At 42.0% G+C, this 13,618-nt stretch overlaps 1 protein-coding gene across 2 annotated transcripts in view; it reads right to left on the bottom strand.

Moving 5' to 3' along the window:
• Positions 1–12,706, bottom strand: part of LOC109895669 (receptor tyrosine-protein kinase erbB-3) — a 34,079-nt gene extending 21,373 nt beyond the window's left edge. For both annotated transcript variants that reach the window (XM_020489557.2, XM_020489565.2), the window contains exons 1-2: positions 12,270–12,706; positions 1,580–1,734 (exon numbers count right to left, since the gene is read on the bottom strand). In XM_020489557.2, the coding sequence (XP_020345146.1) occupies positions 1,580–1,734; positions 12,270–12,354 (240 nt within the window). In that variant the 5' untranslated portion in view covers positions 12,355–12,706. The remainder of the gene's footprint in view (positions 1–1,579; positions 1,735–12,269) is intronic.
• Positions 12,707–13,618: the final 912 nt, after the last annotated feature.

Here is a 13,618-nt window from a genome sequence, read left to right as displayed (position 1 = left end):
CATCACTGAGGCAAAGCCTCCTGCCATCCAGGACCTATATAACAGGCAGTGTCAGAGGGAAGCCCATAAAATTGTCAGAGACTCCAGTCACACAAGTTATAGACAGTTTTCTCTGCTACTGCACGGGAATTGGTACCGGAGTGCCAAGTCTAGCACCAAAAGGCTCCTCAACAGCTTCTACCCCCAAGCCATAAGACTGCTAAACAATTAATAAAATCGCCACCGCACATTTTATATTGACCCCCTCTCCCTTTTGTACACTGCTGCTACACGCTATTTATTATCTATGCATAGGCACTTCATCCACACCTACATATACAAATTACCTCAACTAACCTATACCCCCGCACACTGAGTCGGTACTGGTGCTCCCTGTATATAGCCTCGTTATTGTTATTATTTTTGTGTTACTTTTTGTTTTTACTTTTTACTTTAGTCTATTTGGTAAATATTTTCTTAACTCTTCTTGAACTGCACTGTTGGTTAAGGGCTTGTAAGTAAGCATTTCATGGTAAAGTCTACACTTGTTGTATTTGGCGCATAAAAATAAAGTTTGATTTCATTTGAAATTTCGAACTTTCACCGTATGTATTCTACTATTCTACCTCTCAAAAGTAAGTTCAGATCTCGCTTAGTGGCTGGAGGCCCTAAGAAATTGCTTATATCGCTTATGCCTGGGGCCGGCCCTGGACTAAGGTTATAGAACTGCATGTAAGGTGACTCATTTTGTACAGGAGACAGTGACATTATCCATAGGAGACACACACTGATAAGAGCTCTGAGTAGTTATCTGTGCAGCAAAGGGAAGTCTGTGGCCTGACATGTCTGATTGTGTGTTTAGTGTTGTCAGCAGTGGTGGAAAAAGTACCCAATTGTCATACTTGAGTAAAAGTAAAGATGCCTTAATAGAAAATGACTCAAGTAAAGTAAGTCACCCAATAAAATACTACTTGAGTAAAATTTTATTTGGTTTAAAGGTACTTAATTATCAAAAGTAAATGTAATTGCTAAAATATAATTAAGGATCAAAAGTAAAAGTACAAGTATAAATAATTTAAAACTCTTCATTTTAGCAATTACAATTTTCTTGTTTTTTAATTTGATTTATGGATAGCTAGGGGCACACTCCAACACTCAGACATCATTCACAAATGAAGCATTTGTGTTTGGTGAGTCTGACAGACAAGAGGCAGTTGGGATGAACAGGGATGTTCTCTTGAGTGTGTGAATTTGACCATTTTCCTGTCCTGCTAAGCATTCAAAATGTAACAAGTACTTTTGGGTGTCAGGGAAAATATTAAAGGTATATCATTTTATTTAGGAATGTAGTGAAGTAAAAGTAAAAGTCGTCAAAATTATAAATAATAAAGTAAAGTACAGATACCCCAAGAACCTACTTAAGTAGTACTTTCAAGTATTTTTACTTATTAAGTACTTAAACACCACTGGTTGTCAGGAAAATAGACTAGCACTATATTTAGACTTCTGTTGAACTGGACTAAATTATACATACACTCCTGATGCAAGAAACACACACACACACACCTGTTGCCATTCATCCACCTGTTCATCCCCTCACCTGTAGAAAAGTGAAATCCCTCCAATGTTCCATCATGGTTATCTCCAGATTGCCCATGACAATCTCACAGCCACTGTACATATCCTTCATCAGTGTGTACTGCGTCTGTGAACTTCCTGTCACGCTCAGTGCGTTCTGGGTGCCGGAGCATATCACTGCGGGGAAAGAAAGGCAAAAGATAGTTCTTCAGTTTTTAGGATTTCACTTCAAAACTCTAGCCTAAGTTGTTGTCAGTACTGATCCATTTTGTGTAGTTTTGATGTAACACATCAGCTCACAACATACATTCAAACTCTGACTAATACGTACTGTAATAACTGTCAGTGCTAGGAATAATAATTCATTTGTTTATGCTCATTTCTCATGCTCTTTAGCTTTGCATGCTAACGGCCAGAATGGATACATGTGATGTGAAATAGGCTGAGGCCAGTGCTACATTCAATACAGTAACTGACTGTCTCTGGGGCAGACATACTGGGCCTTGTTTATTGTGGCCTGTAGGAGTCCAGTCCTTTTCCATGTCATTGGGACAGAGAGACTGTTTTGCTATTCAAATCTCAGCCAGATGTCCAAATAGAGAAAGAGAAAGAGGAAGGAAGAGAGGCTAACTCTGTATAATAACGTGTTTGTATTTTTATTTCCAGTTGCTGTTCGATTAATATGTTTCCCTATATACCAATAGGTAATTTATTCACAGATTGAAAGGTAGCTAAGAACAAGCTATACTGTGTTGGATCTGATGGGATGTTTAACTGCACACAGGCTTGCTTGTAACTACACTAAAGAGATAGACCATGTTTATAACGAAACAGGACGAGACCCAAATGCAGACACAGGAAGCAGATGGTTCGAGTCTCTGGTATTTATTAATAGACAAGGGGCAGGCAAAAGGCAGGTCGAGGAAAAGCAATAGTTCGTAAACCAGGTCAGAGTCGGATGGGTACAGGGTGGCAGGTGGGCTCAGGGTCAGGGCAGGCAGAATGGTATGGCAGGCGGGCTCAGGGACAGGGCAGGCACAAAATGTCGGAACCGGGAGGAATAGAAAAACAGGAGTACATAAAAACACACTGGTAGGCTTGACGAGACAAGACGAACTGGCAACAGACAAACAGAAACCACCGGTATAAATACACATGAGATAATGGAACAAATGGGAGACACCTGGTGGGGGATGGACACAAGCATAAGACAGGTGAAACAGATCAGGGTGTGACAGCATCCCCACCTCTAGGGGCGTCACCTGGCGTCCTGGAGGTGGTCTTAAGAAGAGCGGACCGGGCTCTCTTCCAGGTATGCCGACAGCGATGGATGAACATCTGGGCTGAGGGCATGCTGACCTCTTCCTCTTGCTCTGGGAAGAGCGGAGGCTAGTAACCCAGAGAACACTCGAAAGGCAAGAGCCCAGTAGCCGAGCAGGGCTGGCCGACGACCCAATGAGGGTGCAGAATTTCTTCCAGAATCGTGACAGAAACCGAGGACCACGATTGGAGACCATGTCGAAAGGAAGTTCATAGATTCGGCACTGTGCATGCGGCGACCATTGTAGGATGAAACATTATTGGATGAAAGCCAGGGTCCGGCGAGAGCCGAGATGACAGGTAAGCTTTGAGGAATGGGCACATTCAGGACTGGGCCGAATCAGGGACGAACATCCAGTTAGCCATGCCCCCTGCCTGGTGCACCTTGTGGACAGTGAGACAGGAGGTAGGGAGGATGATCTCTGGGTCTGATTGTGTAGCCGCAGAACTGTACAGGCGGGAGAGAGCATCAGGCTTAACATTCTTGGACCCAGGGCGGTAGGTGATGGTAAAGTTAAACCGAGTGAATAACAGACCCCAATGAGCCTGTCTAGAGTTGAGGAGTTTGGCGATGCGGACATATTCAAGATTCTTATGGTCGGTCCAAACTAAGAATGGGTGTTCTGCCCCATTAAGCTAATGCTTCTTCTCCTCCTCCTTCTACTCCTCATCTTGACTGCAAGAAGCTCTCGATTACCAATGGCATAGTTCCTCTCAGCAGAATTCAGGCGATGAGAAAGGAAAGCGCAGGGGTGCAACTTTTGGTCCTGTGCCGAACGTTGGGACAGAATGGCCCCCACTCCAACATCCGAGGCGTCAACCTCCACCACGAACTGACGGGATGAGTCCGGATGGATGAGGATGGGCTGTGGTGAAACGATGCTTGAGATCCAAAAACCCAGTGTCGGCAGCTGGGGACCATGTGAACGGCACCTTAGAAGAAGTGAGTGCAGAGAAGGGAGAAGCCAGGGTGCTGTAGCCCCGAATGAAGCGCCGTCCAGTGCTCTGGCTTCCATGGGAATGTCGAGGAGTTGTGTGGAGATACCCAGCTCAGATACTAGAGTAGCGTCCATGAAGCTCTCGTCAGCCCCAGAGTCAATGAGCATCCGGAGAGATTTAGACCAGTCACCCCACAGCAGGATAACATGGAAAGGAGTACAAGTAATAGGAGTTAGAAGACTCCCAGTATGGCCCACCAGCATTACATATCCACCTGTCCAGTAAAATACCAGGCTCCTCAGTAGGTGGGGGTCTCGGGTGACATCGGATCCTCTCGGGAATGCAGGCGTCAGGGACTTCCGGGTTTCTTCGGAGGAGAGAAAGCAGCCGTGGAAGAGCGAGTGTGGACGAGAACAGACCTCCTGCATTCCCATAGGTGCCCAACAATCACCCATAGGTGCCCTTATCCTTATGGTTAAGGCTATGAGGGAGTCCAGGTTCAAGGTTAACACTCGAGCTGCGAGCTCGTCTTTAATCTCCTCCAATAATCTATGAAGGAAGGTGTCAAACGGGGACTCCGGGTTCCAGGCACTCTCAGCAGCCAACGTGCGAAAGTCTACCGCGTAGTCTCCCACACTACCGGAGTCTTGACGTAGTAGAAGTAGCTTTCGGGCCACCTCTCCCGGACACCGGAGAAACGAACACCTTCCTCACATCTGCCACAAAATCCTGCAGACGAAGGCAAATGGTGGATTGTTGCTCTTAAACCGCTGTAGCTCAGGTGTGTGCCGTTCCAGACATCAGTGTTATGAGATACGCTTTCTTCGAACGATCCGAAGGAAACGAAGAGGGCTGTAGCTCAAAGATAAGAGAGCACTGGGAAAGAAACGCTTGGCAGGTTCCAGGATCCCCAGCATAGCGCTCCAGAGGAGGTAAGTGGGGTTCTTGGGAAGCCGGGGTAGGCTAGACAAAAATCACCACTGTAGGGGGATTACTGAGCATCTGGGAGGTCTCCGTTGTGACATGCTTCCTGATAGATAGTCCACGGAATTGTTCCAGTAATGATTTGAAGCCCTGGTCATGGCGTTCCGCCAAAGTATGGAGTCCTTCCAGAAGATTCTGGAGTAGCTCCTCATGTCTTCCAATGGTGGCTCCATGCAGGGAGACAGTGTTGCGGAGCTGGTCCGAGTCTGCTGGGTCCGTCATGGCCAGTTCCTACTATAACGAGTGACAGGAGGCAGATGGTTTGATTCTCTGGTATTTATTAAAAGACAAGGGGCTGGAAAGAGGCAGGTCGAGGACAGGCAGAAGTTTGTAATCCAGGTCAGAGTCAGATGGGTACAGAATGGCAGGCAGGCTCGAGGTCAGGGCAGGCAGAATGGTATGGTAGGCGGGCTCAGGGTCAGAGCAGGCAGAAAAGGTCGGAACCGGGAGGACAAGAAAAACAGGAGTACGGAAAAACATGCTGGTAGGCTTGACGAGACAAGATGAACTGGCAACAGACAAACAAAAACCACCGGTATGAATACACAGGAGATAATGGAACAAATGAGAGACACCTGGTAGGGGGAGGAGACAAGCACAAGACAGGTGAAATAGATCAGGGTGTGACAATGTTGTCTAGTTCGTGTGCTCTCACATGTTGTCTATGTGCTGTGTTCTTGTGCTCTCACAATGATCGAAATACATGTTCTGCATTAAATCTGGAGACTGATGAGTCTCATAGACATGAGCACCGAACATGTTAACATGTACTAGTTCATTAGATTCACACAGGGAATAACAATCAGTAAAAGCTAGAAGGTGTTTCTGGTGAGTAACGTATAGCATGTGATAACAGTCCAATGAGCAGGCCCAGCCATCATAAAGCAGAGATAGCAGCTAATTTATTGTGCTTGTGAAGGAGCAAGAGAGAGAGGGTCACAGGTGCTAGTCTAGAGGAATTTGGACACACTTGGACATCAATCCCAGTCAGACAGAGCACACTGACTCTACCTGGGTAGAGGGTCTATGGAAATTCGTGAACACTACACTCTTAGAAAAAAGGGTTCCAAAAGGGTTCTTTGGTTGTCCCCATAGAAGAACACCAGACATCACCAACAACAATGTCGCCTATGGGCACAAACCCACCGTCGCTGGACCAGACAGAACTGGCAAAAAGTGCTCTTCGCTGATGAGTCACGGTTTTGTCTCACCAGGGGTGATGGTCGGATTCGGGATTATCGTCGAAGGAATGAGCACTACACCGAGGTCTGTACTCTGGAGCGGGACCGATTTGGAGATGTAGAGTCCGTCATGGTCCCACACCAGATACTGACTGTTACTTTTGATTCAGGGACACATTATTCACATTATTCAATTTCTGTTAGTCACATGTCTGTGGAACTTGTTCAGTTTATGTCTCAGTTGTTGAATTTTGTTATGTTCATACAAATATTTACACATGTTAAGTTTGCTGAAAATAAACACAGATGACAGTGAGAGGACGTTTTTTTGTTGTTGCTGAGTTTAGAACCCTCTGTGGAAATAGTTTGACATGGAACCCAATAGGGTTCTACCTTGAATCAAAAATGGTTCTTCAAAGGGTTCTCCTATGGGGACAACCGAAGAACTGTTTTAGGATCCAGATAGCAACTTTTTTTCTAAGTGTACCTAGCAGCATGCTACATTAGACCAGTGGTCTTCTATCTTGGTCCTAGACACCCACAAGGTTGCACATTTTGCTCTTGCCCAGCACTTGCATATGTGCAATCTGCCATTGTGAGATTGCATGTGTGTATTAAACGTGTAATAAACAAGGAACATACTTTTTTATATAACGAATCACCAGCTAGATGATAGGTGTACAAGTTACAACACAAGAGAGTGTCATTTAAGCATGTGTACTGTAGGAGTTCTGTTCAGCTCAAATTGGGCCATGGACTTTGTGCAGTGTAGACACGTTTGGGCCTTGGAATTATAATTATCATTAGATTGTAATTATGTTCTTCTGTGTACATTGCCCACTGCGAACCATCTTATCACTGCCCCACCTAGATTAAGCACTGGGAGAAGCCTGAGCTGGGTCACTGCTATCAGTGGATGGCTTAAAGCTGTTGACACTCAGCCAGTTCAATTACCTGTTGAGAAATAGTCCTGTACACCCAGGCAAACAAAATCACAAATGTGTACAATCACCAGACAAACACTAATGTGTATGCAAGCACAATAATTGTACACAAAGAAGGTCATCAGATGCTGTTCAGCCACGTTATCTAACTCCATAGTGTTCCTGTACACTGCTTCACATTGTTTGTATAGAATGGTAACTTTTTGTCTTCTATATTATATATTGTATTGCCTTGTCTTTTTTTAATCGACTATTGTACTCTTGTTATTTTCTTACTATTTGTATTACTTTTATTAATCTACTTTGTATATTGATAGTTTTGCTACTGTATATTGTATATTTAACAAATAAGGCCCGCGGGTTTGTGATATATGGCCAATATACCACTGTTATGGTCTGTATCCAGGAACTCTGCATCGCGTCGTGACTAAGAAAGGGGAAAGGGGGAATCCTAGTCAGTTATACAACTGAATGCCTTCACCTGAAATGTGTCTTCTGCACCCCTCTGAATTAGAGAGGTGCGGGGGGCTGCTTTAATGGACATCCACGTCTTCGGTGCCCGGGGAACAGTGGGTTAACTGCCTTGCTCAGGGGCAGAACGACAGATTTTTACCAGATTTTTACCAGCTCGGGAATTCGATTCAGCAACCTTTCGACAGCCCTTATCCTTGGTATATTGGCCATATACCACACCCCCGCGGGCCTTATTGCTTAAATATACAATATACAGTAGCACAACTATTATATACTGGTTACCAATGTAATTAGAGCAGTAAAATACATGTTTTGTCATACCCATGATATACGGTCTCCTATACCATGGCTTTCAGCCAATCAGCATTTAGGGCTAAAACCGCTCCGTTTATAATGATAGTTTTGCCATTTCACATTTATTCTGCACTGTTGAGGAAGAGCTGGAAGTAAGCATTTCACTGTATCGTTACACCCACTGTATTCTATGAATGTGGAGAGGAAAAAAATGTCAAGGGGTCTGAGTACTTTCCAAATGCACTGTATATCTACTGTACACAGAAATCGTGGCCAATTGCTTCCTGTTTAAGTCATGTCTTTAGTCACGTTTGTATGGGTTAAAAAAAACACTCTTGGTTGACAATAGAGTCTCCCACAATGCAGGTGATGACTGCAGGATGAAGTTGATGAAGAGCAGCTGCAGAAAATTGCAGTCGACTGTCGTCAAAACATCATGACCGTTCAATGATTTTTGGAAAGTTCATGCAGTCGACATTTAGGAGCAGGGCCCCAGGGTTCTGGTATAGAAGCTCCTTTCTCTCTCTCTCGCTCTCTCTCGCTCTCTCTCGCTCTCTCTCTCATAATGAAGATATTTTCCTAGACTCTATACCTATTTTCCATTTTCTCCTGACTATTTTCCTCTGTTGCATATGCAGTCAAGGCTAGATAGTGGTGTCATTGTCCATTTCCTTAGACCAACCTAACACACTAAAAAACATTACTGCCATAGACAGTAACCTAACACACTAGAAAACATTTCTCAGTCCTGGATCAGGTTTAGTTGTAATTTTCATTCAGCTGTTTCCACAGGAAAGAAAAGGGAGGGAAAGAAAAGAAAGAATGGAGGTAGGAGGAGATAAACTATTTCTATAAAGCGATAGAAACGGTGGATGAGGTAAACAGAAACTTGGCTCAGGATGCCAACAGATTACTGCATACCTTAGAGGTCTATTCTCACATACACGCCTCATTGAAATGTATGTTCAGCACACACACACTGACACACACACACTGACTCACACACACAAACACACATACACACAGAGCAGAAGGATCAACACACACATCAAAGCATATAAACACATACTATGTCACATTTATTTTATAAGGCACATTTTATATTGCTATTGTTCACTTCCCACAGGGTATAATCCTTCAGGTCCATTGATATTGTAATAATGCTTAGCTTAGGAATACTTTTTCTGTGATAAATGAAAATAATAAATAAAGAGTTTCATTCCAAAACGAGATATATCCATTTTCAGAAATGTTGGTAAAAGAGCGTTTTTGGTTTAAAGAATTTACCAAAGAGATTGGTGTGTTTTTTCCACATCTAATTGTGGCATGGGGTTGTTCAGTAACAGACATGTATTTATTTGAAATCTTTCACTGGATGGTTTCATTTCAGAGATACAAACAACCACATTTTGCTGCAAAACAATATATATTTGCCTCACTCTCAGAAGAAAAAGTAGCATTCAAGAATTTACACAGTCAAATGTGACAAATAATTACATTTGTAATAAAGAACTGAACAAATGATACATTTTGTATCAATAAATAAAAAAAATATATACAAAATTATCAATACAGTAATATGAGATCTGGGCTCTGGGCTCTGGTCAAAAGTAGTGCACTATATAGGGAATAAGGTGCCATAGGGACAGGACCTAAGTCTAACCAAACACTATACCATTAGACGTTAGATTCATGATGGGTTGAATTTCTATGTTAAATATACAGGATAAGAAACATATCATTCCAGCTTAATAATGGATGTACACTGAGTACACCAAACATTAGGAACACTTTCCTAATATTGAGTTGCACCCCCTTTATGCCCTCACAACATCTTCAATTTGTTGGGGCATGAACTCTACAAAGTGTTGAAAGCATTCCACAGGGATGCTGGCCCCTGTTGACTCCAATGGTTCCCACAGTTGTGCCAAGTTGGATAGATGCCCTTTGAATGATGGACCATTCTTGATACACATGGGAAACTGTTGAGCGTGGAAAACCTATCAACTTTGCAGTTCTTGACACATTCAAACTGGTGCGCCTGGCACCTACTACCATACCCCGTTTAAAGGCACTTAAATGTTTTGTCTTGCCCAATCACCCTCTGAATGCCATACATACACAATCCATGTCTCAATTGTCTCAAGGATTCAAAATCCTTCTTTAACCTGTCTCCTCCCCTTCATCTACACTGATTTAAGTGTATTTAACAAGTGACATCAATAAGGGATCCTAACTTTCACCTGGATTCACCTGATCAGTCTATGCCATTGAAAGAGCAGGTGTTCTTAATGTTTTGTATACTCAATGTATAGCGTTTTGCAACAAAAACCCTCATCTAAAATCTTTGGAAATAAACTTTTGAAATATTAACTGTAATGGATACAACGTTTGGATAAGTATTGTGCAATTACAGAGAAATACATACAATCTAAGCTATTAATACATATTGAAACCAATGAAATCATAAAAAGTGATTGAGTGCAATTAACTTTGTTCAGCAAACATTCACTGGTTTATGCTGTTCCTCTACAGTGGCCATGCACTGCACTAGTCTGGGAGACCAATATATGAAAATAACCCAGCTTTCCTACCTCTCTATTTCACAGACATGACTCCAACATCTGTAGTATGAAACCTGATTATCTGGTAAATGGTTTGTTTTTATTAACCAAAAAACAATCCACATCTTGCAAAGGTGTGCATGCATCATAATATCATTATGGTATGCCATAATTAATCTTCATCAGAAATCACTCAATCATCAACATTTGAAAACAACATGTATCACATAACAAGAATGATTTGATGCGGATAAATATGCTCCAGTGTCAAATCATAAAACACACACCACAAACACACGCGCACACACACACATGCACAAGCCCACACTGTACACATACACACAATTCCGGGTGAAGAAAAACAAGCTTGAAGAGGTTGAGGACAATCTAAGCTTCAGAGATGCCTGAGAAAGGGCTGTGATTGGTACGTTTTTATGGCATGGCTGTTATCGTTATCTCTGACCCCTGATATGAGTTCATGACACACAGTGCTTTTATAGGGCCTCGTAATCTAGAGCTCTGTGCCACATCTTCAACGGCTAAGAAAACAAACCACTGCCTGACCAGTGCCCATGGTCACGTATAGGACAAATAATCAAACAACCAATCAATCAATCAATCAAATTGAAATTATATTTCATTAAATTAAATTTGGATCCATTTTAGGATAGGAGCAAAACTGTTTTCACCCCATAGCTGCAATCTAGGACCAGCTGTCCCTCAATAAATAAAGTGTGAGTCATTTAACTGCTTATAATAATTGGGACACATGCAACTCTGGTCCATTGTGTAATAAACCATTTATTAACTTGTAATAAATATGATCCATGCATCATTTACCTTCAATGAATTCACTGTTTACCATATATTTACAACATTTGTCAAATTGTGTACCAGGGGTTATAGATCTCTAGAGAATACATTGAAATAGGTATAGGCCTAGTGTGCGAGCAGAGGAAATAAAGTACTGATTGGAGGCAGATCAAAATCTACATTAATTATATTTCCTCAGTTGCGTGACATGTATGAGTATATTTACTTCTGCCTATTATCCTTCACTGATGCCAGAGGCTCAGTCTGACTATCAACTGCCTCCTGACTTGTTGTTGACTTTGTTTTCCTCCTGCACTGCACCACCTTATTTACCTAAGGCCAGATGACATCAGTACAGAGCCAAAGTTCAGATTCAAATCACAACACTTCACTCTAACATGGAACCTATACAATCATACCTGACTCACCCTGAATACACCTCACAGATTTGACAAGTTTCCAGGAAGCTTGTTAATGAGTAGCTATTTTTTTAAACTCTTGACCATATCATATGGGCACTGGGGTTAAAAAACATAAAGAGGTGCAAAGTGAGAAAGACAGAAAGACAAAATGGCAATTTCTAGGGAGGAGCTGTTTTTTGTTAGCAGCTTGCATTGAGAGCGATAACATACAAAAGAAGCACAGAGACAATTGACACAAACACATAGGCACACTCTGTTCTGAAAGTCGGCTGACGCACAGCAAACAGGTTCTGCACATATGAAACTGGTTTTGTCCCTATGGTCAGATTGACAGCACTGATTTAGGTGAGCACAAGAGATGCACCATTGACTCTTTTATGTACACAACTCTGTGGGATTTGTCACTGCTAAAATAAAAACACTACAGCATGTAGCTTGATTGTGAATTAACACAGTGAGAAAAACATATAGGACATATTGGCACCAGTGCCACTAAACACTGTTGACTCTTTTTTGTTGTTGCCTATAACAACATTTCGTAAGCAATGTATATTTTTAGTGGTGTTAAACTTCCTGGGCTTAAAAGTGGGATTATTGACAAAATAATAGGCAACATTCTTTGGGCATAAATTAAACTATTTGCCCAAGTACAATTTTTGTGGTTAAAGTCAAATAGAAAACATAATGGCTCATAAAATCGGGGGATTGGGATATCATTTGAAAGACATTGCAGCCTACTCAATTTGATGCCGAGCGCAATACAGACACCGAACCTACCTTCTTGGGTTTGAGCGCAGGTAAACTGGAGCCATGTTAGCGTGACGCACAGCGCGAACACCTGCCGGAGACCTGTCATCCTCATTCGGCCAGTCGAGAAAATGTGTCAAACATTACGAGCTCGGAGAGATGTACAATATCGACCAAACTCTGTTATCCGACTGCTCAGGAATTGTTAGGCTACGAAATCATTTGAATAAAAGTCCAAATCTACAAATGAAGTCTTCGAATGTTTCCCCTCCTATGTACAGTATCCCAAAGAGAAGAACAGTTCAAGTAAGTCAATTTAAAGTCGACTGAAGAGTCCTCTTGAAATTTTTATGTGAGGCAGAAGGCTACTCAGCAGAGTTCAATTGGTTAATACGTTCCTTTAATTGGCAGAAAAACGCTAAGAGTATTGACAAGTACACGGTATGAATAGGTTAAAGGCAAGTGTACATCGGTTTGACACCGAGTTTACAATCGTTCAACCTCTGATGTGTAAAATCATCACTAGTCACTGATTGGACCCCAGACTGGTCGTTGAACCTATCAGAGGCAGATGCGCCTTCTGTAGGCTACTCTACAACAGTCTGCATAAATAAAGTCTACAAAGTAGCACTTGTCACAAATGGATTATTATTGACCAATCCTTCGTAGTAAATAAAGCACATTTTTCATTTGCCTATATTAGGTCTATTGGTCATGCTAGTACTGTATGATAAATCAAGATAATTTTTATATCATATTTCAGATTTTTGAGATATATTTAAAAATCCCTACATACTTTTTTCACTAAATAATTTGAAGAAATAACTTGTAGACAATCTTGAAGCCCTACCAGTTAAATATGATGAACCACACACAATAGACTCAACATCATTTGGGCATCCTGGCTTCTCGCAGGGAGACCTTATCCGGGCTAATGTAAGCCCACCATTGATAAATGGCTGCTTGTTGAGACTTACATTGCACTGCTGTTCCCCATGAAGGGCTGTATTGTACCTCTGTATCGTGGACTGGTTAATCAGTCTTTCTTTGAAGGGTGCTGGACCAGAGCTATCACAATGACCGCATTGTCAACGGGTCAAATTGACTTCTGAACCCTTACAAGCGCACGCACAGACGGGGCAAACATTCTTGCATTCTCTTGTCTGCGTCACTGAAACAAAATATCACATTTATATTAAATGTTTCATTTTGTTTTGTGTTTTTCTCAGTGTGAAAGTACATCAATATTCGGCCATGAATTCAACTATTCAACTGTGGTATTCTGTGACGGGTAGTAGGCTAATGAACTGATGATGTTATCCTAGTAGTGGAACAGGAACTGTATATGAATAGACTCTTTATAGTTCATACCGTCATCA

This window comes from Oncorhynchus kisutch, linkage group LG1 (assembly GCF_002021735.2).
Source record: "Oncorhynchus kisutch isolate 150728-3 linkage group LG1, Okis_V2, whole genome shotgun sequence".
Classification (NCBI taxonomy): domain Eukaryota; kingdom Metazoa; phylum Chordata; class Actinopteri; order Salmoniformes; family Salmonidae; genus Oncorhynchus; species Oncorhynchus kisutch.
This window is presented reverse-complemented; position numbering and strand designations above follow the sequence as displayed.